The sequence below is a fragment of the Dicentrarchus labrax genome, unplaced genomic scaffold (assembly GCF_905237075.1).
Source record: "Dicentrarchus labrax unplaced genomic scaffold, dlabrax2021, whole genome shotgun sequence".
In the NCBI taxonomy this organism is placed as follows: Eukaryota; Metazoa; Chordata; class Actinopteri; family Moronidae; genus Dicentrarchus; species Dicentrarchus labrax.
The window spans coordinates 9,135,509-9,162,044 of NW_026136708.1; the positions used below are offsets into that span (position 1 = coordinate 9,135,509).

At 39.4% G+C, this 26,536-nt stretch overlaps 2 protein-coding genes across 2 annotated transcripts; one reads left to right on the top strand and one right to left on the bottom strand.

The window, feature by feature from the left end:
- Positions 1 to 686: 686 nt before the first annotated feature.
- LOC127368597 (protein LEG1 homolog) lies at positions 687 to 3,756 on the bottom strand. The gene is made up of 8 exons (XM_051409568.1): positions 3,404 to 3,756; positions 2,792 to 2,878; positions 2,616 to 2,689; positions 2,163 to 2,267; positions 1,937 to 2,055; positions 1,279 to 1,420; positions 1,085 to 1,181; positions 687 to 986 (listed from the first exon to the last, which is right to left on the bottom strand). The coding sequence occupies exons 1-8, from the start codon at positions 3,699 to 3,701 to the stop codon at positions 835 to 837; spliced, it is 1,074 nt and encodes a 357-aa protein (XP_051265528.1). The 5' UTR covers positions 3,702 to 3,756; the 3' UTR covers positions 687 to 834.
- Positions 3,757 to 6,445: 2,689 nt separating this feature from the next.
- On the top strand, positions 6,446 to 13,404 carry stx7l (syntaxin 7-like). The gene is made up of 10 exons (XM_051409325.1): positions 6,446 to 6,564; positions 7,995 to 8,088; positions 8,699 to 8,768; positions 9,067 to 9,157; positions 9,283 to 9,420; positions 10,270 to 10,316; positions 10,416 to 10,506; positions 10,643 to 10,715; positions 11,503 to 11,585; positions 12,046 to 13,404. Exons 2-10 carry the CDS (start codon positions 8,004 to 8,006, stop codon positions 12,139 to 12,141), a joined length of 774 nt encoding a protein of 257 aa, XP_051265285.1. The 5' UTR covers positions 6,446 to 6,564; positions 7,995 to 8,003; the 3' UTR covers positions 12,142 to 13,404.
- The last annotated feature ends 13,132 nt before the right edge of the window (positions 13,405 to 26,536 follow it).

The following is a 26,536-nucleotide window of genomic DNA, read 5'->3' on the forward strand; positions in this document are numbered from 1 at the left end:
AGCCTTGACACATAAATCTGATCAATTTGACCTTTTCTCAATGAGAACTATAGCAGTATCTTGTCTCAACTGGACTCCTTTAAACCTTTTAACCCGTCTCTGAGTGATATAAGAAGTATTTAGATCCTTTACTGAAGTAAAAGAAGCAGTGCTGCAGTGTAAAAATCTTTACAGTGTACTCAAGTTAAAATGCGTAAGTATTCTCTGTAAAATGTAATCCACAGTAAAAGTATTATGTATCATGCAACATAGACCCTGACATTACAACAGGGTAACAGGTAGCAGCTCTCAATACAATATATTGGTGTAAAAACATACAGTAGCCCACAAGGGACAAAACAAACACTGGCTCTAGATAGGGCCTTTTACTGAGCTGTATGATTGCAATCTGCAACTTCACCATTAGATGCCACTCAATCTTAAACACTGGTCCTTTAAGGTAAATGTATTACCTACTGCCCCACACACTGTGACATACAGCAGTTATCCTGAGATAAAATCAAAAAGAACCTAGTTGACGGCAGAAAGATTTAGGATGTTCACTGCAAACAAACCTTACTGTGCAACTCAAAAGAAAGAGTCTGAGAACCCTCTGTGACTTGACTTTGCCCTCTTTCTGTACTGTATATTACTGATTCAAGGTTGGCAACAGGATATTAAAAAATAGTTAAATAATGACAGTAAAATGACGGTTTGCTGACGGTTTACTGGGACACACATTTCACATGAGAGTGACAAGAACAAACATAAATTACTTTCACTACTGAAAAGAAATATCATCTATGTCTTTTTGTATTGTATGTGTCTCCCCGTATAAAAGCCTGTATTATTCACTCAGCAGCTCGTAGTCATTCCAGTGATGATGGACAGGAAAGTGTTTGTGGCGAAGCTGGGATTCAGTAGAAGCTGCCCCAACATCTCTCTGCCTCTCTCCCTTGTGCTCACTGAACACATGGCACTTTTCCAAAGACGCACCAACGTCCCACCTGGTAGATGACATGATCGTGATCATCCTTAAACACTCACTAATTCAATAAAAAACGACATTTTGATATTTGTGTGTGAATGTCTGCGTGTTTCCTACCCAGTAGAGAATTGACACTGCTCATCCAGGAGAAGATAGACAGTGTGTGGTTCTCCTCCTGACTCAGATCAGCAATATTAGGCGCACTGTCAGTCGCCTACACATACAGATATGACAGACAGAACAAAAAGTTGTAAAACTGATAGGTTGATTTAGAAATTAATGAATGGATTGATGGAGTTGTGTGTACGTACCTGTAAAACTCGACTCGGCAGAGGGGTTATGAACATTGCAGAATTTTCCAAATTGGAATGGAAATGTGCTGCTGAAACGTACTCTGCAGAGTTCTGCCAGCTGTTTGCAAATGACACCTCTGCAGAAGAGTAGTGGCCCTGCCTGAAGGAGAGGGGAGGACAGAGATGAGAAAGGTCGAAGGAATAGTAAAATGAGTAGAATATTGATACCACTCTAATAACTGTCTGTAAAATATAATCTAAAATATGAAGCCACAGTCCGCAGCCGGTTATCTTAGCTTGGCATAAAGATTGGAAACAGGGTTTAAAATCCCTCCCTATTTACTATAAAGCACTTACTGTCCGCCATTTTATCTGAATTCTCAGTGTGTAAATGTATCACTATATAGTGCCCTCATAAATTCCATAATGGATCAAAAACCGTAGTGTCCATGGCATGTATACTACACTCTGCTAACAATCCCCAATCCCACAATGCAATGCTTTGCATTTTAGTGACTAGTAAAATTACTAATTAACTCTCCATAAAACTACAAACAAGATAGGTAGATAGATAGATAGATAGATAGATAGATAGATAGATAGATAGATAGATAGATAGATAGATAGATAGATAGATAGATAGATAGATAGATAGATAGATAGATAGATAGATCACTTGGCATTGCATGTAGCAGAGGCTTGAGTTGAAGCCATTTGGGCTGCCCAGTAGAGGCCGAGGAGAGCATCTTTCTTCTCATTTTCAGGGAGTTCAGACTCAGCCGCAGACTTCAGACCCTTTAAAAACACACATAGAAAATATTGCACCTCCACAAAGCGCCCACAACTTCATTGAAATCAGTAATGTGTATATGGATTTGTTTGTGTCCGTGTACTGCATGTACCTGAAAAAAGGCATCCCACGTAGACATGGCGTCAGGGTACTGAGCTGCACAGTCAGCATATGTGGTGCAGTAGTCCGTTACACCTTCAGGAACCTGCATCTGGACCTAATAATATCGATATCAATCATCATTACAACCATCCTCCTCGTTATAAGAACCATAACAATTAGCATGCTTCACATTTTTGTGAGGACATAAAAGAATCAATAGCACTCAGTTGGTCCACCACTTTGATCCAGTCTGTAATATATCAACAACCATTGGATGGACAGACATTAATAGTGCCTATAAGAGGAATCTTTATGACTTTGGTAATTCCCTGACTTTTCTTCTAGCACCATCATGAGTTTGAAATGTGTGCTCTTTAGTAAAATGCTATAACAACTGCTGGATGGATTGCAATAACTCATCAGGTCAATAATCATAACTGCTTAAGATCAGGATGAGAATTACCTGAACTCCTGCTCCCAAGAAGCCCTGCTGTGCAGCAGACAGGAAGGGCAGTGCAGAGGCATAGTAGTTCACACCTGAAAGACGTGGTTTTGAAAGTGTTTAGCGTTCTCTTTGTATTTGTGTGTGTGTGTGTGTGTGTGTGTGTGTGTGTGTGTGTGTTTGTTTGTCATACTTACAGCCCCACCAGCTCTGAGTTGAAATACACATGGTATCTCCTGATTCCAGGCCACAGGTTGTAGCACCGGTTGGATCAGCGAGACGTCCTACAGAATCAACACATCATACATAACACCATCAGTTTGTGTGTAGATATTTTGGTAGCTGGTGGCCTCAATAATGTCCTGTTCACTCAGTTTAGAACAACAAGGGATGGGCATGTTTCTCATGTTGACTCTGGCACTCACAGTAAATGTTGGTTATTCATTCTTTATAAAGTAACTGTTTTGAGAGTTTTAATTTTAACTAGAGCGTGTAAAGGCTCTTAAATGACTTACTATCTTGCACCAAAATAGAATAGAATAGAATAGAACTTTATTGTCATTGTCACAGGTACAACAAAATTTAAAGTGCTCTCCGGTCAGTGCTTAATTTAGCATACATTTAAAAAATAATAAATAATTAATTTAAGTGCTAGTGTTACCCTAAAAATAAAATAAAAACATATAACATAATTAGCAGCATACATCTATCTATTTGTCCTTGCTTTAAATGATCGGTACCACCTGCCTGAAGGCCAACAGTAACCAACTATCATTTTGGAGAAGGGAACGAACTATGACGCCTTTTACCTGAAGTCAGCATCCATCCAAGCTGCAGTGGCAGTCCCCACAGAGGACTGTCTGTGGCATTTGTCCCCATGGAGCCCATAAACGGGTCTGTAGCAGCTATCATCAGCCGGTAAAGACTCATTCGGTGAAGGAAGTGCCACGGGTCAGGAGTCAGGACGCCATTCTGTATCGGCAGGTCAGTCACTAGGCCGGTCGTATGTACCCACAGGACGGGCATGCCATTTTCTAGAATGACAGCAGAGCTGCTTAGAGACACTGCACTTGCCAGCAAGAGGCCGAGGACTGTCGGACACAGCATGACTGCAGAGAGGGAAGGAGTGAAGAGAGCCTACTCGGGACTGAGGGTTGTCACATTGATACAAGGCTTATATACTCTCTGTTCACATTGAAATGTTCCTCTGACCCACACAAGCAAACACATGTGTTCACAGAGACGCACACTCACAGCAGTCCATGTGACGGGTGGTCCAGTGGACCCTCAATCACAGACAGATAAGATAATGTGTGTAAATAGAGCTCAATACTATCAGAAATAGATCACTCGATCATAGTGTGAGGTTGAATGAAGTCAACATTAAAGAGCAATCAGTCAACTCAACAAACAGACTTTCACCATGATTCAACCACTGATATTTATGTTTTTCACATCTGAAATTTGAATGTCCAATCAATAGCACATTGGATGTGAATTTAAAAGTGATGAGCAAAAGAGACTCTAGTGTTATTTACAATGACCAATGTAATATAATGCTCAAGATCACCTTTCTGTTAAAAATAAATAGGTGCTGCTTATACATGTCTAAATCTATCAGTAAAACATAATTATCACGTTGAACTGTTTAACCTGATTAACACTTGAACCTCCACAGCACACATTTAACCTTAACAGCCTTTTTGTAGACTGACAACAAGATAAGAGCTATGTCCTGTCGGTCAGCAGCGGTCAATCCACATCTGCACATGTGAGTGACCACCGTGTACTTTTTGCCAACAATCTCTGAGAGAGGTGTGCAGATATTGAGGCCTCAACAGTTCAATAGACTAAGATAACACTGGACCTGACCCTCGTTTGGACCTGAAAACTCAAGACAACTCAAGCTGATATGCCTCCTATGCTTTGTATGGTGTTATTTTGCAAACTGATTGAAGTGCACCGAGCATTGTACTTAAGTACGATGTTGATGATATGCTTATATAATATGATAAGGTATTATACTACTAATCCACCCAGTAGCCTAGTGTACAACATTGAAGAACATTAAAATGCCCTTACATTTATTCATTAATGATAAAAACAGAATAATATAATATTCTATAAAGGATGTGAAAGGGGCTATTCTGCAGTAGAGTACTTTTCTGATACATTAAGTAAATATTACTGATAATCCTTATGTTCTTTTATATAAGTAACATTTTGACTTTAGAGTTTTACTTGTAATAGAGTGTTTTTAGTCAATAGTATTTCTGCTTTTACTTCACTGGTCTTATTCTGACATTGCTGTGTGACATTAATTTAATTTCACCAATCCCCAACTGCAGTCACGCAGCACCTTTTTTGGTCTCCAAACTAACACTGAACAGATACATGTCCAAGGTTGGATAACCAGGAGCTGGAGTTTGTTACAGTAGCTGTGTGGTTAACCCGTATGAACCTCGATGTGCAAACATCTGTGGACACACATGACAGCAGAGGCCCAATAAACTCATAGATCTCTTATCTAAACAGCACTTAGTGCACTTATTGGACCACTCATGTTCAACACATCTCTGCAACATCTGGACTACACACATTTGTGTTTGTGCACAAAAAGAAGGTCTCTAACATTTTATTAATGATCTTTTTTCCATATTTTTATTGATTTATTCTGTTATTATATGTTCTGTAAATTGTAGTATACTAAAAGTCTAAATGCAGTTTTCACATCTTTCGTAATCAAGTAATCAATAAGAACAAATCTTTAATATACTGACTCTTAAAGTAATACAGGAATGAGTTTATAAAATACCCTCTAGGACCATTTTTTAATTGTTCAGTGTAGGTCGTTGAGTCCCAGCAATGTCTTGAAAAAACAAACAGGGTACAAATCCAAGCTGTGGTGGAAGGGGTATTTAGATCCTTGACTTAAGTTAAAGCAGCAATACTACAATATAAAATATTATATATAAGTTCAAGTACAAGTTTATCTATAAAAGTATAAAGTAAAAGTGCAGGATGATCCCGTCAGTGTTAGATTTTTATGTATTATATACATTGCAGTGATGCATTTAAATGTAAGCAGCATTTTTAAGCTGTACTAGTATACTGTATTTTAATGAATGCATCATATTTAATAATTTTAATAATGTGACAAATAGATTAAAGGGACTAAAAAGCACAACACTTCTTTTAATAATGTTTAAGAATTGTACAGTACTTGATTGCTGTCCGTCTCTTTTAGATCCATGTTTTGTTATTTAAATTCAATCAATTCTTAAGATTTTTCTTGGTCCCACAAGTAAAACAAAAAATGTTTTTTATTTATTTATTATAAATGCATTATTGTACATACATGAATTGTATTGCTCAACCTTTAACATCTACACCAGTAAAACGAAAAACATACACATTAATGCAGCAGTAATGTTAACAGAACAAATCTACATATATAATAATAATATATATATACATACCCATATAGATAGAGACAGACAGATATATCATATATAATAGTAAAATACTGGCAGGGACCACTTTACTGCAGAATGAGTACTTTTACTTTTGATAGTTTAAGTAAATTTTAAATCAAGTAATACTTACATACTTTTACTTGTAATGGCGTATTTTCACAGTGTGGTATTTCTACTTTTATTTTAGTAAAACATCTGACAAATAATTTAAAAACAAACCATTACAGAGACCTGTCTTACTTTTGCATTTATGAATCTTTGGATGAAAAACTGAAACTAACTGAGCTGAGTAGATTCAGTACTGTAAGCAGGAATACATGTAGAACAAAGGTAATCAGAAAATGTATGTTCAGTTTCCTATGTTGCTCCATACAGCACAGCCCCATACAGTAACTCCTACCAATGCTTTTAACGCCACTGCTCCACACATCATGTGACGGGGGAGTGGCAGAGAGTCCGGAAGTACACCGCTGCTGCTGCAACTCTCAACAAAGGTAAAGTCCAAACTTTTACACAACTGAGCTGAACATTCAGAAAGGTCTGACAATACTGATCCATCCCCACGATAAACACTATCTTATGATGCCGGGTTTCATCTCTAGGAACGAAGAAATTAAATAAATGTATTCTCCGGGAAAAGGAGAGAGAAAAAGTCTTGAAATTGAGCTGCGACTTTGATTGTAACTTCACGACTTCTGCGTGTCGGAGTCAACACTGGGATTAAGTTCACTTATTAAACAAATGAGTTTAAATTCAACAGTGATCACATATGCTCTGAACTCGACTCATTGGAAAGCTCATGTGATTTCCGCATTTTTCTCGCTGGCAGTTGCTGAAGAAGAGGGACACACACACACACACACACACACACACACACACACACACACACACACACACACACACACACACACACGGACAGACTGTGAGGGTTGTGTTTATTATTATTAAAGGACAAGGCGTCATTCAGTGTAAGAAGCATTAACATTATTCTCGCCCCTAGCAGTAACAGGGCTGACTCCATTTGACAGTTTCTTAGCAGATGGTTATTTGCATACAGGCCATGGTTTCAATCCTGTTGAGTCAACAGTACAGGAAGTCTGCATGACTGGCTGTAGTAAACATTCCTCCACCCAACCCTGCTGGGCTTTATATATACAGTAAATAAGAGCATTGGGGGAATAAATATATAGGATTTTAAGCTTTTAACTGACAACAATTACCTAAAGCACCGGTTAAATGTAGGTCTACATGGGGCTGTTTGAATGGTTTGAGTTAGCTGGGTGCTAGTTCCAGTTAAGGGACATTTTAGAATTTTTAATGCTACAATCTAATTATTTTACAGCTATACAACTATATTTTAGTCCAGTGTTTCCCAGTCCTTTTTTGTCTGGCATACACTAGGCCTCCTCTAAGTCCCTGTCTCCTGCTTCATTGACTACTATCATGATCCAAATGTCATTTTACGTAACACTAGAACATACAAGTGGATAGCATACTGCTACAGTCATTGTTTGTACAATTGATTTGTCAATGTTTAGGCCAGTTTGGTCAAGTTTACATTCGTAAAAATATCCCTTGAGTGTCATAAGGTGGATAAGATATTCAGCACTCGTGTCTGGGTGATATGTTTGGATGTCACTTTTGGACTTTTAGTGTTGAAACTAAACTCTAAACTTGTGACTGCGATGAGTTTATGAGTCTTCATAGGGCAAAAAGTCTTACAACAAGGCCAGTAAAATAGCCTAAACTTGCTTCTATTAAAGCTTCCACACAAGGAAACTCAGTCATTGGAAAAAAACCAAAACCCAACCAAATGGTTTTCAGCCGAGATGCCCGAAGGAACAAACAGAACACACTGAAATAACTGCAGTAAAACATTCTCTGTCTGAATGAAGTGACAGACTGTGTTGTTGTTTCCTCCAAGCTCTCCACCATGGCCTACCATGCTGGGACTCCAGAGGATCCCAGTGCTTTGGTCCACAACATCAGCTCCAACATCCAGAAGCTGACACTGCTGAGTAATAGACACACACACACACACACACACACACACACACACACACACACACACACACACACACACACACACCACCACTCACTCACTCAGAGAAGAAGACATCATCAGACACATGAAGACTTTTTTTTTGGGATCAAATTTTTATTTTATTTTAAAGGAAAAATACATGTAGGTATATGCACGTTACAAAAATAGAGCATAAAATATGTACTCACATACATACCTATACATATGCATATATACAGACACATATGATTAAACAACTAAAATAAAATAAAATAATAAAAATAAAAATAAATAAATAAAACCCCAAATATAACCCACCCACCCCCTGGATCCAGAACTCCATATCTCAGTCACATATTACATCTGAAACCCACGGAGGATAGTTAAGAGTGAATGCCAAGCCTCTATTGCTGACTCTTTTGCTCCGTGGACTCTAGCTGTCGACAACTCCAAATAGACAATATCCAAATATGTTAAAACCCAAGCTCGAAAAGAGAGTGAATGTGGAGGTTTCCAACGTGTGGCAACTAGTTTTTTTGCAGCCGTAAGTCCAGCCACATGAAGATACTTCAGTATAGATAAACAATGTCTTTCTTCCTCACCAGCCTCTGAGCTGCAGAGGGCAGTTTCTCTGCTGGGAACGGAGCAGGACAGCAGCCAGCTACGACAGACGCTGTGAGTTATGGGGGCTCGGGGTCACATTTGCATAATTGATCTATTATGGTAAACATCGTAGTACAGAAGAGGTTGGAGAAAAGCCTAAACCTTTTAATCATGCCTGTCTGAAAGTTGTCCAGAGATCATTGATACTGATATTGCATTTTAAAGCTAATGCAACCTAATGCAGATATTGGAAACTCAACATCTGAATCTCTATCACTTCTCCTCTCAGCTGTTTGTTTTCATATTGTCTGGCCAGTTTTTCTCTGCTTTCATGGAATATGTAAAAAAAATATTTGTCTTTGGTCACCAGACAACAAAAACAGCAGCAAGGCAACCAGCTAGCGAAAGAGACTGACAGACTGATAAAGACATTCAGTGCGCTTCCTGTTGGCGCCGACCAGGTAACTTAATTCAACTGTTCAAAGTCACAATTTCCCAGCTTGTTAATACCAGTTTGGTACCACACTTGTTTCCCAAACTTTTTTGCGGCCTCTCTGTTAACATTGTTATTCTGTGTGTGTTTCAGCGGCAGAGAAAGATACAGAAAGAGCGTCTGTTGAATGACTTCTCCGCCGCCCTGAACAGCTTCCAAAAGATCCAGCGGCAGGCAGCCGACAAAGAGAGAGAGTTTGTGGCCAGAGTCAGAGCCAGCTCCAGGGTGTCGGTGAGTGACCCGCTGTGCAAGGTCACAAGTTCATGATGTACACCTTTGATATAGACAGGGATTAAATAATACATTAGTGAGTGACCAATTATCCATATAGCAGCTTTGTTTGTCAAAAGTGTCTTTTTTCTGGCCCCTCTGCCACATAGCCCAATAACAATATTGAGGGTTTACATAAGGAAAGCATATTTAGGTAAGAACAGTTGAAAGCAGCATTCAACAAGGCAAAAGATACAGAGGCATCCGGCTAAGATTGATACTTTATCTTAACACAGAGCCCTCAGTGTCTTTTGTCAGATCATACATACATCTCAACAGCTGTGAAATGAGGCATCCTGTCCTATTTCTGTTGTTGGTTGCTCTACTGAAGCTGTGTATTCATATTTATTTCAACTGAGCGTTTACATGAGAACTGTGCCACAGACAGTGCCTTTAATTGTGACTGTTTCAGACACCGGTTCCCTCGGGAGAGCGTGCTTGCTTGGCAACTCTGTTCCCTCAACGCTTATCTCACTGCACAGAAAAGTATCTGTATCTGCTGTGCTTATGCTGATAAGCAGGAACAGTTCCTTACTGCTTTAAATGGTTGGTAAGGAACGTATTTGCTCTATGTCAGCACACTTACGTTTCTGACAATGAGCTGTGCTGCTTACTTATCAAATTATGTTTAATAAATAATTAATGAGGCCATGGGCACTGTAGGCTTTATAGCACCCAGTGGCCAGCACCCAGTACATACTAACATTGCTTTACCCATAATCACCCATAATAAAGAATGTCCTCTGCATTATATTTGCAGTAACAAGCACACAAGTATGTTAATGCAAACTTCCTAATTTCCTTTTACAGGGAGGACAGCCTGATGACAGCTTTGGAAATGTGTCTCCATTCCATAGGTAGGTCCATTATTTACGATCGGTATGATCATTTCTGTTATTATTATTATTATTATTATTGTTATTATTATCATTATTAATCTACATTTGTTCTTGCAGTGATTCCCAGGCTCAGGCTCAGGCTGAGGCTATCACTGAAGAAGACTTGAGGCTGATCCAGGAGAGAGAGTCGTCCATCAGGCAGTTGGAGGTACAGTTAAGAATGTCCATACCAGCATGGCCACTGATATGTACAGCATCTCATCAGCTCTGTGTTTTCTGTATTCCCCACTCACACTTGTGACACCTTTCACATGAACCATCTCTCTTTATGTTGCTTGATTCAGTCTGACATCACAGATATCAATGACATCTTCAAGGACCTGGGGATGATGGTCCATGAGCAGGGAGACATGATAGGTGAGCGTCTGTCACCTGTCCCTAGATCACTTGTCTGTTCCTCCAATAATAGTCAAACAAACTTACAACTGAAACATCTACTTAATGACAACAGGAGCATGTGCTGGGTCAACAGTCTTCTAACATACGCCACCTTTATTCATGGAAAAAAAACATTTTCTTATCTTATCCTGAACACATTAAAAAGTCAAATATAACGTTCAAGCTTACACCACAGGTTTTTCTTTATAGAGATGACCCACATCATATCATCATAGTTGTTTTTAATCAAATATTTGAGCAGGAAATGGCAGCTTTACTCAAATGTGTTTTGAGAAATTTGCGTATTACTCTCTGTTGCTGAGAGTTCGACGAGAAGATCAATACCACTCTCATGTCTGCACGGTAAACGTGAAGCTACAGTTAGCATCTGGTTAGCTTAGGTTAGCACTCAGGCTGGAAACACAGGGAAACAGCTAGCTTGGCTGCGTCTGAAAACAAACAAGGTCTGACATGTGACATTAGTAGATGCTGGTAGACTTTGCAACCTTTAGATTAGGAGGTTTTTTTCCCTGTTTTCTCTTGTTTCCACTCTTTATGCTAAGCTAAGCTAAGCTACCAGTGCTGTGCTTCGTATTCAAGGATAAGGAAAAAGTCTGAACTCCAAGTGATTTTCTGTGCTAACCAATCTACTTCTCTATTGACTGAAAATATGTTTGTAGATTTGATTTGAGACATGTGCTCCCCCCCCCGTTCGTCCCACCTTCCTGCATGAACAATGCGTGTGTGTTTTCTGTGTGTCCTGCAGACAGTATAGAAGCCAATGTCGAGAATGCAGATGTGAGTGTCCAGAGCGGCACGCAGCAGCTGGCACGTGCTGCAGAATACCAGGTAAAATTCAATAGGACATGGAGGGTGATGAACAGAAGAGAGGGAGGGCAGGCACACATAAAGAGGGATTGAGGAAAGGCACAAGGAGAGGAAAGGCATTCAAATGTATTGCGTAAACGTTAGAGAAGTTTTCTTGTAACTGGTGGACCAATTAAGAAATCTACAGTAAGCAAGACTGGCTGCTCTAGGTGTCTCTGGGGTAGCAGTGTATGACTCCTCCACCTCCTGCACAAGGACTCCCTTGTGTAACCGAGTTCTTAGTCAGTTTGTTTTGGTGACTGCAACTTAGAGAAAGAGGCGTAAAGCTGAAAATAAAAGAAAAAGCTGAGTCACAAGGTGATTCATGCAGTGGCTGTGAGTCACTTCAGACCATCAACCTGTCTCTCTCTAAATTCAGATTATATCTTACACTTGTTTATTACACGTAAAAAACATTTTGTTTCTTTTTTTCTCTCCCCAGCGGAGCTCCCGGAAGAAGATATGCATCCTGATGATAGTGTTGGCTGTAGCTGCTACCGTTATTGGACTCATCATCTGGGGCGCTGTCAAATCATGAGGGCTTCTTCTTCCTGTCCTCTACCTCTCCTGTTTAGTCATTTACCCGGAAAAAGGATGAAACACCGTCCCTCCTCTCTCCTCCTTATCTCACCCCCCCCTCCCTCTTATGAGGGGAGTCATCAAGACTTTCTGTCTTTCTTTGAGTTGATTATGATTTTAAAATATTGAAGTCCTTGTTGACAGGACCGCACACTCCTTCACTGTGAAAACAAAACTTGCTGGTAGCTTTATTGTTATAATCAGCTTCAATTGAATTATTAGTGTCTGATTTAGGTATGATTTACTTTGAAGAGGGAGGTGTAAACAAAGGTGGAGGATTGCTGTGTTCAGTAGCGGCCATGTCGGCTCCACTGGCTCTTATTGTTGAATTCAATTACAGTACAGACAATGCTTCTTGGTGCAATGAAGCGGCAAGTTGCTGCTAGGCGGGTAAGAGGCGATTAACCTTCAGGTCAGTCTCTTCAAGATGTCAATTTGCTGCAGATGCTTTTCTTTATCAGGTTAGATATGAAAAACCCACATGCTAGAAGATTATCCACAATGAAACCATAAATCAATTGCACTATTTAAATTTGGTAGTATCAAAAGCCAGCTCTGGTCCATAGTACAACGCAGCCAAACTACATTCAGTTTATACCCTCTTTTTATCTCCTACATTTGAAGTTTATGAATAATTTAAATTAATAGTTCATTTCGATTCAAATCCATGTCGTATTCTATTAATGAATAAAGAAAATACTGTACATACACATCCTAACTATATTAAACTTGACTATCAGTCATTACAGTTAGATTTTTAGATTTAGATTTTTGTGCAGATTGCTGCAAGGAGAGTCCACACACAAAGAATGTAAGTGCAATGTGTAGATTGTGAAGGTCATGTTATAGTTGTGTATATGTGTTTTATGGTTTGTTTTGACCTACAGTACTCACGGATGCTTCATGCAAAGGCCCTGCACACCACACTGATGTCTTCAATTATGTGATTGGTTAGACAGTTTGTATGTGGGGGCTTTACTCATAGAAAAGTTCTGATAATTATCATTATGTTTCTGTGACTGACAACAGTACATGTCGCTATAATCCTAACATGAAGAAACCAAACTTGAAGTAACCCAAAGTATAGTAAGTTAAAGCAAACACTAATAATTATTTGCTACAACTATTTCACCCAAATGTAAAATGATGATCACATGTATATTTTTAATACTGAGATTTAGCTGCCTACCATGTGCTGAATAAATTACCTGAATGTACTGGACCTCAAATGTGAAGAGTGATTTGTATTGAAGAAAAAAATTATGTGTTTCTTTTAAATTCAATTATAATTTACCAATTAAAGTGTATTACTCTTTTCTAACATAAAGGCAACTCAAATCTAAAGAGTTTCCTTAAAAGTCCACTGCATAATGTGTAGGAGAATTCTCTGCGCAGAAATTAAATATAATATTCATAGGTATCTTTTCATTAGTGTATAATCACCTGAACATAAGAACTGTGTTTCTTTTACCTTAGAATGAGACGTTTTATCTATAGAGAAAATTTGGCATGTTAAACTGCCATGTTTCTACAGTAGCTCAGAACGGACACTGGCCTTTTTGTGTTTTGTTGCCACCTTAGTTTCCCCTACACGTGTGAAAAGCAAGTAGTATTCAGTTGGTTGCAATCTGCAACCTCACTGCACACTGGTCCTTTAATTATTATACATGGCTACATTATTATCCAGTACAAATACAGAATATTAGATCTTTTATTTAAATAATCCCACATACTGCTCCTTCGAGTTAAACCTATTATACAGTGTTCCTCTAGTACTATATAGCATAATTGTTACAAAAACTGCACAGATTGTTATTCAATAGTTAGTTTTACATTCAAGGTTTAATAAATGAGAAAAACACCTGCAGGTTGCTTGATGAGAGTCAGTGGACAGGTCGCTTTGCATATCATTCAGTCCTTATTTATTTAACTGCAAGCTAAGTGACTCCAAAAAATCATTCAATGTCATTACCCTATTTTTTCGACATCACAGTACTATTCCAAAAGTGCTAGCTTGTCTATAGGAGACAGTTGATGAATAGCTGGTTGGCCAATCACTGCATTTTAGATGATTCAGGCGGGTTCATACTTGTTCAATGCAGGATGGACACTTTATTAGCATAGTTGTAACAAACCGTGTAGTATTTTTGAATAACAATCTGTGGTGACACTGAAGGTTAAAGTTACAGATCTGGGTTCGATGGCCTCTTTCTTATATAAGATCTTATTTATTTTGTGACCTTTGAATGCCCAGAGTTAGTGGAATTGTAAACGCAGCAGCTGCATAGATGACTACCTTTCTGACCCAGACATTTAACTCAGCTCCTTCAGTATAACTCTGTATCCACCAGTAGAGAACAGTAAATTTATATTGGTGGTGAAAACTTGCTGAACTCAAACAATCATTAATTGTATCTGCCCATGATGCAAGATCTTGTTCCTGTTTCTTGAGAAGAGAATGAACTCAGCATTTTGTGCATACAAGAACAACCTTAAAAGCATATAAATAAAAGAGGACCAATGAAAGATCCCTGCAGTAGGCCTTCACCTTTTGTTAAAACTGTTCGATTATAGTGAGTTATAAACACATTATGTCATCTCCTCATTTCCAGTTTGGACTGAAGAAAGTAAGTCTTAGGCAGCCATGATGATGAGATCAAGGAGCAGACAGGAGTTAGCTTGTATATGTCAGAACAGCCGGTGTTGGAGTTGGATTGGGATGTGGAAGTAACAGACTGCTGTGACGCAGAAGGCAAAAGTTTCCTTGGCGGAGAGAGAGAGAGATGAGGAGGATTTGGACACTGTGTTGTAAATACATCACTTGGGCAGAAAATGGGTTGAACTGGGCGTCAGTAGGACAGGGAGTATTCTGGGCTGGTTACACACACAGAAAGTAGCAGGTTGCTGCAAAGAGCTGAGCAGGATTTTCCTTCCAAACCAAAATGTCTCAGCTGAGGGGGAAGAGGAGAGTTTGACCGGGTAAAAAGTACTGCAAAGGAAGTTTGGTTTGGTTAGAGGTGGATATGGGAGCTTATTCAGGGTTTTGTTTTTTTTCAATTGACATGTCATTTCCTATTACATTTCTTTTACTGTGTGATTTCAGAAAAATGCAAAACAGCAATCCACGTCATTATAACAGACAGGTATCAAGGCTGAACTTGTTGGTGGAAGAAACCTGTTAAAATCTGTCCTATATAATAACATATTGTTTCTGGGGCACAGACGCTGTTTTTCTTTCCTGCTGATGTAGAAAATATAATATAATGACAGAAGTCGGAGTTGATGAAATAACTCATCTGGGCAAACAGTGAGCTCGCTGTCAGGTCTTTTGGGTACGTCATTAGAAAAAGGTTTGGAGGAAATAACAAGTTGCTTGTAGTTTTCCTTTCCATTAAGAAGCTGAAAAAGGCAGTTTTGAACTAATTTGTGTTTTTGTTTCATTACATGCCATTTGTGTTTATTTTTAGACCTGAGGAAGACTAGCAACCACATTATCAGAGGTTTATAATAGGCATACTATAAAACTACATAGTGGCTTTAGTTAAAGAAACCATTAAAGAAATATTTTTGACATATAAAGTTTTTGTAGGTTGATTAAATATACATTCACTATATATACATATTTGCTTTTACATATAGACAGTTGTACACAGTAATATAACTTAACTTCTAATTTTAATCACATCTTATACTTCCTGAGTTGTGCATTTGCTGAATGGTCATGTTTAAATTTTTAAAGTATATCTTCAAAGAAAGTAATTTCTGCCAGCAGGGGGCAGTGCTGGGCAGCTTACCACAACCCCCATAGTGTATACTGCATGTCCACAACATACCACTATGTAATGTTATCACCCTGTATTGGCATTATTGAAGGTACAGTTATACAATAGCCCCACAGTATACTGTAATTCAACCACTGTTTATAAGTGTACACAAATGCAAGGGGTAAACGTGTTATTAGAATAATATATCACACTATATAGTAATAGAATAAAACCAAGCTAAATCCCATTAGATCTTTAATGCAGCCAGTTAGGGCTTTGATCTCTCCAGAGTGAGATTTTTCTGGTCCGATCCATGTTAATTAGCTTAGATCAAAGTCCAGTCTGTCCTTAAAAGTGGGTGCTCGGTTTCAAGCCCTTCAGCAGCCACCGTGCAGAAGTGTCCTTGAGTGGGACAATGAATCCCTGCTCTGCTCTGGTGTGCAGATCAGCTAATAATAATTATCAGATAGAGCAGTAATAGCTCTACAGTAGTACATTATTTTTCCAACTGAAGTCGTGTTAGCAATAGCCTTGTCCTTGTCATAACTGAATCCTATTTTTAACCATCCTCTCTTCCTCTCATTTCTCCTCCTCTCTCCTGTCCTTTCCTCTCCATTACAGCACATCTACAGTGCTATCTATGAAGATGCCCTCACTATTTTTAGGGCTAGCCAAGGCACACAGGATGTCAGCACTCTTTCAGGACAATCGTGTTAATAGAAACTCCATTTACGTTAGGGTAATGGTGATCAACATATATTTGGATGGGTTACTAAAATTCTATTTGAAAAGTGTCCTGAGATAACTTCTGTTATGAATTGGCGCTATACAAATCAAATTGAATTGAACTGAATTAAAATTTGAAGAGTGACATAATTTGAGTGCTGTAGGGCACATTATCCTGAGTACTAATAGGTAATATGAAGGTTGCTAAGTCAGTTAATTAAATAGAAAATAAATTAAATAAGTTAAATTTAACCTCATTTGTTGGCCTGCTGAATACTGGACTACACTGTTTCATCATTGAGTATCAGTTTTATTAATATAGCGTCAACTTGTAACAGAAGTTATCTCTTCATATAGAACAGGCCTATTTACAGAGACCCAAGAAAGTATTGTCTGAGTATCACACCAGTCTTAAGATTGCATCCGACTTTTTAATATTCCATGAATGACTAGTAACTAAATTATCAATAAAGCATCAACGCCTCTGCAGATCTGATCAGTGCCACACAAAGTTAAGTCAAACCATTAAAGTCTGTGTAAATGAGCCTGTGTTGTTGGCATCTTCAAGACGTATCTGTAACTGAGCATCCCAGTCTCCATGCATGATGCCTAACTTATAATCCTCAGGTCTGGTCCAGAGCCCTAGAGGGCAGCATTCCTCCCAGCAGCCCAGGAATGTAAACTTACCTTTGGAGTCCAGCTTGTGTCCAGCAGGAGGAATGCAGAGTGTTTGCTGTTAAAATGTCCTCTCTCTGAAAAGGAATATGTAGGGGGAAAAAAAGTCATAAATAAAGATGTGGTAGAGCTGGCACTGGTGGGATGACAACTGGCACTAGAACAGAAAAACATGCTTGCGGGTAAGGGGGTTTTTTAGATTTAGAGGCTTCTGTGTATTCTGGTAAATATTGATGTTTTTCTGAAGAGGAAGTAGCTCTCAGTTATGTGACAGGATGTTCCACAGTGAGAGGAAACCGCTGCACTCACCTGCCGTTTCAAAGTTTAAATTCCAAGCTCGCACGCTGAAGAAAACCCTGAACACACCTGTGCCGAACTGTTTATTCCCTCTGCGATGAAAAACAAACAACTAACATCAAGGAAGAGCAGATTTTGAACTTGGACAGCCTCTCATATTTAAGCCTACAGCGGGTAACTTAATATGTTGGCGGCTGCTGCTGGGAGCATAGTGGTAAATGTCGAAAAAACTTCAATAACCAGGAACCATGTGATGTGATGTCAGTAAACAGCATTCAGCGTGCTCATATTTACTAAAGTGCCTGGTCAAAGGACCCCAAAGGAGCGAGAAAGCCAAGACATCTATATATGATATGATTTGAAGTGTCCAACCTGTATCACATCTGCAAAAAAAACCTGCAGAAAAAATGAATTAGTAAAGAATTATGGGAATAAGACCTTGTTCTTGCAGCCTCAATTCGTGCCTCGTGCAATATCTAGTAGTGTGCCACCACAGATCTGAGTTTTTTCAGTTCTGATTAAGTATCTCTAAAGCTGCACTAATCAATCAATGGATCAAATGACTATGTGTAATGTGTGGGTCGTTCATAGTAATGAACCTTCTGAGAATCATCACCCGACTGTAATTCCCCCTCAGCCCTACGGAGGCTTTTAGCGTCTCTCAACTCACTGTTTTGGATTTCGTCCTGGTACTGCACTGGTTTTTCCTTCACGCCCAGCAACAAACAGCCGACAGACAAAGTTAGCAACTACCTGGGGAATATAATGGAGCATTTAGCATTCAAAGAGCCAGGTATTTGCCTCAAGAGTCTGTTTTGGAGAATAAAATGGAACTGGCCAGACACAAGACTTCAAATTAATGCTAATATTGGTCTGTCTCTGCTGGATGTGTAAATATTCAACTGGCTAACACAACATCAACATTATAAGTTAGTAATATTTCAATGTTGTGTTGTCTTGTTGCGTTGCACCAAAGTGGCCAAATAGTAACTTCTTGCAGGTTTAAGTCATATTCAGACATCTGGAAAACTACAATGAAAGTCTTGCTGCTTTTGACTTATCACTAGATATCCCATGACTTTATTACCTCTGCAGTTTGAAATATAATTTTCCAGTTTGAGACATTTTCAGTTGTGTTGCTGTATTGCTTTTAGCCACTTGTTCATGTCTCATACTCTGCAGTTTCTCAAGCTATTATTGTAAATGCCTCACGGGCCTGTGTGTTCATTTTTGCATTGCAGGGACACCACAATATTGTCACGAGTCTGGGTGGGTTTTAGGGTGAAAAACTTCCCGGTTTGGACTGAAAAAAGTCCTATTACTCCAATCTTAGTTCTATTCTCTGTTTCCCTAGAGTAACTTGTTTCTATGGCTACTTATTCCATATAGTTTAGCCTTGTGGTTTAAATCCTGACTATAAAACTGAGATTGATACTGGAGGGTGATTTGTGTTAACAATTTCCTGAACTCCTAGTTTCTCATCCTGCAGACATCTCTGATTACAGCACAAATTGATTTATTCTTTTCTCACACAGGAGAAAGCAAGGGAGGCGTTCATCAGCTTCTACCTCAAATATTTTCTGTGTGAACAAGTTAAATACCATCCTGGTTTGCTCACCTCAAATCATCTCCTATATGTGTAGGAGACTGTTTGTAGAGATGAATGTAACCAGGAGAAAAAATGCAGGAAGGCAAACTATGGTGACCTACGTATGTACGTCATAACCTCCAGCCACCTCTCCGTTGGTGGGGATGAAGAATGAAGGAGGTAGGAGGATAGAGGTAGGGACGGAGGAAGGCTGGGAGGTAATTGAGGAATGGATGTGTGTCTCCTAGGTGGCCATGTTGTTGCTCTGGAAGGATGTGGGCACTGGTCAGACCACACACACATACACACAAACGGAGACACACATGCACACTGGTTGCAAGGCCACGCCAAGCTTCAGCTCTAGTTATTGTTATGCAGTGGTAAGGATTTAACTCTAAGGCCTCACCATGATGGAACCATAGGAATTAGAGTCTGGGTTAGTACACTGGTAGGTATTTGATTCTCGGTTTCTGTAATGGTGGGTAATAAATTGTGGGTGGTGGGACTGGAGGAATTTGGCTCTGGGCTAGAAGTTCCCGTTGAACTAAAGTTACACTTGGAGGATCTGGATGAAGAAGGAAAAACATGCCGGCAAAGTAAGCTAGATGGCATCCGATCCAAACTGCATATTTTTGGGAATTAGGGAACCGAATCTACATCATTTTCTATGTTTGTTGTTCTTCCATGGCAATAGCTACGTGCAGTCTTCAACATATTTGGCTATTTCGATTGATGGACTATAAAATGTAATTGTGAGAATACAGTAACTTGCTGGACAGAACACACACCCCGATAGTCCATGTGAATTTAAACAAACAACAAACTTTAGAGTCAAAGTCACTGATGCACCGATAGATTAGTGGGGCATCATTGTAAAGCTGTCATTTTAAAGAAAGGCTGAAATCTTGGTTTTAATTTTTAAAGAACCAGTTTGGAGGATTTAGTAGCATCTAATACAGCTCACCTTCCAAAAGACCCTATCTAGAGCCAGTATTTGGCTCATTCTAAGGTAACGAAAACAATGATTCTTATTTTCAGGTGATTATACACTAATGAAACCATACCTATGACTTGATTATATTTATGTTGAGATCCTCCTACATGTTACACACAGGACCTTTAAGCATTTCACTTAAAAGGAAACAATCAAAGCTAAACTTAAAACATTGTTATTTATTATTTATTATTTATTAAGAACACTCTAAACTCAGTGAATCTGCTTCACAAGGACTGAGTGGGTGTGGTTTGACCAAATTCGATTGACAGTAACGGCTACACAAAAAAACAACCCAACACAACTGTCGACTGGCGACCGTTGTTTGTGGTTCTGGGATTCTTTTAATCAGGTCAGCTTGTTGTGTTGCCTTCTTCTTCTGGTTTTCTGACTTGAGAATTGGAGTTGTGAACTAACTCCTGACATTCGCATAAGTTTAATTCATTTGCATTTTGTTTTGTCGAATTACTCAAAATTCGCTTACAATTTGTGATACATGATACACTTGGATCGAATCCATCACAATTTTCTCTGGAAGTACTGGAGTATTTACAATGGACTATATATTCGAGTGACAGCTCAATCAAGCCTGGATAAGTAAGATCTACAAAATATAAGGAGGTACTTTTTGGTTTTCAAGTATCAGTTCCAATGTCAGTCTCTTGACTAAAATGATAAAGACCGTTTGCATTGTTAGCACTGCAAAATGATTTGCTAAATTAATAATTCCTCAAAATTGTTCATGACATGTTCATAGACTTTAAAGATAAGTGTTCTTTGTTTGCACAAAGGAAGACAAAGTTGAGATTTGAAACACTTGTTAGGATAGATTATTTTTCAATTATTAATCTGAATGCAGTCGATTTACCGAACAACACCACACAACCAGGAATGCACACCCATTATTTACAGATCCTGGCCCTGAGCCCTGAGTGAATTATACCTGTTAATCAGCTCCATTGAAAGGCAATTGACGTCAGAGATGGACAAAGCTAACAGAACAAGAGGTGTGAAGAGTTTGTGTGTGTGTTTGTGTGTGTGTGCGCATGAGCGTGTTTGAGTAGGCAGGTGGGGCTGTCAAGGTCAAAGGTTAAGAGGGGTTGATGGGTGGGGCAGTGGTGGTGGTCGGGAAAAAGCTGCTCAGCAAACACAGCTTGCTGTCACAAACACAGCAGATATATGAATAACCACAAGTCTGTGAGAGAGGGAGAGGAAGGATAAGTGTGTGAGGGAGGGAGAGGAAGGCCAAGAGGTGGATAGAGAGCTCACGAGAAGGAAAGAGTGAAGCAGGGGAGGCCCTCGGTTTACTCACAGTGTTGTGATATGTTCGTCATGTTTTCACACCGGGGGGATTCTCAGACTGCTTGCTTCCATTTCACTGTCTGGCATTTACCTCCAACTGTCAAGATGCAGCTGAGTTCAGTATAGCTGATATATGAGACCAGACAAGATGAGACAAAATGGGATTAAGTGTGCAGATTAGACGCACATCTCATAGGTGGGATGAGAAAAGGAGATACAATGGCTTTATAAGGCAGGAAGAGATGAGTTGAAATGAAATTAACTCAGTGAGATGGGACAAGATTCATTTAATTGATGAGATGAAATGAGACAATAATGGTGAGACAGAGATAGTAGAACATGAAATTATATATATACAGCTCATTTGTACCTCCTACCTGCAGTATTTTGTACATACAAATACTACAGAAACATTGCACAAATAGACACAGTCTTGTAAGGTTTTTTTTTTTTCTTGGATTAAATTCATTTTTCTTTACTCTTTGCCCTACAGTCCCCCGTGCTGCTGTGCCAACTTGAATTTCCCCTACAAGAAATCAATAAAGAAACTTATCTTATTACAGTAGATGGAAATTATACTAATAAAATAAAACTGAGATTAAATAACACAAGAAGACATACATTTTACCACAGAGGCAAGATGAGATGATATGATGATGAGATAAGAAGGGGTGACATTAGAGTGTAAATGAGATGAGACAGAATGAACAACATGTAAATACAAAAAGAGATGTGAGAGAGTAATGAAACAAGATGGGATGGGAAAAACTGAGATAAAATTAAACACTTTACTAATGTGATGAAAAAGTAATAACATGATCTTTATTGAGTTGGTAAAACAAGATGTTTTACAAGATAAGACAAGATAAGAAGGTTAAATAAAATTAAATTAACTTCACTGATGAGATGAAAAGAGACTAAACAAGCTGAGAGCGACAAAATACCATCAGAGATTACATGAGTTCATCTTCATTATTAGGGCTCTGGCATGCTTTGACAGGATTAATTAATGCAGTTTTCTTTAGATTTTCTCTGCGGGCTCAGGCAGCATCCTCTCATCCAAGACTTCGGACTAACTTCATTCCCGTATTTCTGTTCTGTGACCGGTTCAATCCGACCCTCAAAGCACAAATCTGCCACCACATCAAACATTTTGTTTTTAGCTCTCAGTATAGACTTTTGCTTTTTGCCTTAATTTATCCTGGGAATATTTGCCAAGCACACATACTCTCTCTCATCAACACCCTGCTTCACACGTACAAAGTTACACACATTCATACCTGGCAGCTGCCCAGTGCAACCACAGTCTTCTAGTGTTAGTCCACTGGGCAGCTCCACCAGAGCAATTTGGACGTTAAGAAATGTGCTCAAGGACATTTCTATGGTATTAGCTGAAGGAGAGGAGAGCAGGTCGCATTCACTTGCCTGATCCACATTTTTCTTGGCAAATCAGGGATCCAAAATCTCAATCTTCTTCTCAGCCCACTTGTCTAAACATAAGGACTGCACATATTGGAACTAGACCTTTGTGTAATGAAAGACATTTTGAAGAAACAATCCAGCATTCGGTGAAATGATTTTGAAATCTTTGGCAACAAATCAACAAACACTACCGGTTTCTCTAAAGCCATTTTATTCATTCTACCGACCAGGATATGGTCCCTATCCAGGGTTTCGAAGCAGCTGAATGAAAACACAATGGTTTTTAAGGGATTATCATATTATCAGTTTACTTTTAATTAACCTAAATTAGTTCATCATGGTGTAATATTCCAGGTTTAGTTTCCCTTCAATTGGATTCTATGAAGAAAAAATACTGCCAAGACAGCCATCTGGCTCTGGGAGACAGAGGCAAGCTAAATGCTAATATCCTAACATACTCACAATGGCAATGCTAACATGCTGATGTTCAGAAAGTATAGTGTTTACCATGTTTACCTCCTTTATTTCATGTGTTAGCATAATAACATTTGCTATTTAGCATTAAACACAAAGTACAGCAGAGGCTGATGGGAATAGTTTTGCAGGTATTTGATCATAAACCAAAGTATGGACCATTGACAGTATATGGACACATTCCTGGATTGTTGACCTGATGATGGAGTTGGGTGAAAAATTAAGGGATCAGCAAAGCTAGTACAAATTATCCTGAGGGATGAATGTCTGTACCAGAGGCAATCCATTGTTGAGACGTTTCCATCAAGACCACAAATGTGTAGGCCTACCTCATCGTGGCGTTAGAGAAAAAGTCACCAAAAGGATTTGGATTCATGGTCTGGGAACCAAGAATGTCTGTACAAAATTAGATGGCAATCAATTCAGTAGTTGTTGAGATATTTCAGTTTGAACCAAAGCCATCACAAGAGCCACACTGCTAGCGTGGCTAAAAACTTGTGTAACAGCTAGTGTACTGTTTGTGATTTCAGTCCTTTTTGTTCAACAAGTTGCCACATTGTCTAAAATGACACTTGTCTTTCAGCAGAACTGACATTATATAATTACCTAATACCTAAGTGCCAGACAGCATGGATGGTCATCCTCAATGGTTCAACTGTGGCTCACTGTTCCGGGCAAACGGCTCAGTGCTCACCTCTTCATAAGAGCCCTGCCTTCATGCGGCAACATGTTCAGACCAGTCTGAACTGCCCCTTGCTAGGACACGGCCGCTCCAGCATCAAACGATATTTTTAATCAAGTGGTCAAAAGCTATTGCACAAACATTCTAAAGTAGCTTAGGTCAACAGTGTCCCAGAGCCTGTTCTGTTAGCTGGAATGCTCCTGTACGCTGCGAACAGGCCTCTCTTTGTGCTTCAGTCCAGCAGCCTCACGCCACACCGCACCGCTCTGGAATCCTGTTTGTTTTCTTTCAAATTTCTCAACCTAGTTCACTGCGATGTGGAAGCGCAGTGTGCCATGTGTGTGTGTGTGTGTGTGTGTGTGTGTGTGTGTCCATACTGTGTTTTAAGGTGTGCGCCAAGTGTGCATCTGTGTTTGTACCCATGCAGAAACAGTATGGCTCATTGAGCATGTGCTCATTTTAAGCTGGTGCCAAAGTTCACAAGCTTTAAAGTGGAACATACTGGAGGGTTAAAAAATTATAAACTCAGAGCCTGTGTAAATCCAGCCAGCCCCAGTGTAGGTTGTTAATGTGAAGAGTAACAGATAGATGCCTATTGGACCAAACTCTGCTTTCTGTAGCCAACAGGCCTGGTTTTTAATTCACAGTCAGTCCAATCAATGCAGGATTTTCTTTAAAGGAGCTTGCTCTGGTATTTTCATGTGTGTGTCTAATTGAAATAGCAGGATTCCTGAAGACTTGTACATGCTGAATTTCCTCTACATTCTAGGACGGACAAAATCTTGGATTTCAATCTGTTGTTTTGCATTTCTGGACTCCCCCACATTCATTTCTAGTCAATCCACTTATCTAACCAGTAATCTGCAATTATCCACAATACAGAGGGCTTGTTAACGCCCTACGTGCTGAGTGGACAAACACCTTAGGCCTTCCTTCTCATAGTTTTAGTCCTCCTCCCCCTTTCTCCTTATTTCTACTGTTGGCTGACCGAACCAGAGGAATTCATTATCCCGGAAACCTTTCGCAGGACAGAGCGAGCCAAGCAGGGCAAGGCTATTCTTCTTTCCTGGTCTTACTAACAATGAAACCATGTCATCCAATCAGCCTATTATTGCTGCTACTGATGACCGCTGTTCTTTTGCCATATGAACTGTAACCCAGGCTACCTGGAAGCCTGCTTTTTACCCCGAACAGCCTGCTTCTCTCTGTAAACAGAGTGGATTTGATTTATGTTGGAAAGATGACTTTTCCATAGGAATTTTGGTATGGCAAAGCAAAGGGACTAAATAATGTTGAGTGGCCAGTTCAGTTTCAATGAGACAAACATTATATCTGGAAATAAGAAACGTATTTTTCCACATATCCATCCACAGTCTGTACCCACTAATGCTTTGCAGGGTTGTGGGAAGCTGGAGCCCATCCCAACTCACACTGGGTGAGAGACGGTGAACACCCTGAAAAGTCTTTGACAAGGCTGACACAGAGTACTGTATATGGACAGTCAGCCATTCACACTCACATTCATATGGGCAATTTAGAGTTATTAATTCATCTAACCTGCACATCTTGGGACTGTAGAGGGAAACAAAACCAGACATATTTGTTCTTGCAGTTTAACGTCCTCCCCAAACAGCCTTTTTGGTCAGATCTTGCCAGAACAGCTTACTCTTAATTCCACTTTAGACCCACTGAACAGTGCAGGTAGACAGTGATAGTCAATTTGATTGTGGTATGCATCATGTTGTTATTGGTAATGCGATACACCTGTGCATATATGTGTGCTATAATGGGATTATAAAATGGCTTGGCCTTGGCTGAATTCTCGGTTCTGATTGGTCAAATGGTGGGCAGTCATTCTCAGTAAGGGGACAACCCCTCGGTCTGGTCAAATTCAAATGCAATAACGTTACATTACCAAAAAATTAAGGAAAAAATGTCTATGACCGTGTAAAAAGGAGTGCTCACCCGTCAAAACCCTGTGCCCCTTTGCTGATAATTGTCTGGGGCTAGCGATGAAACAATATTATTTGGTCAGTTTATCTCCTTCAGATAGGTATAGATAATGCATACTGAGCACTCCTGTTGTTTATGATGTTGTTATCTCACAGTGTATTTCTGAGCATCCATCTTTCACCTGTCATCAAAGCTTTTCTCACTATGGTGTGTTCGACTTTGTTTCAAACCTTTTACTGCTCCATTTCCAGTAACTTGAGGAAATGCCTTTTCTGGGCTGTCCCACTAAATGCCACATATAGGCGGCCCCTTCTAATACTGCAGGGTAGGCTGCTCTGAAAAGCCCCTCCAAAATACTCTGCAGGGCGGTGTGTCCCGAACGTCCTGCACCTGCATAAACACACCGAGCTGCCTGCCACCCTGCCAGGCACGCTAAACCACATATCCAAAAGGCAGGAGAATAAGATACCTGGGAAC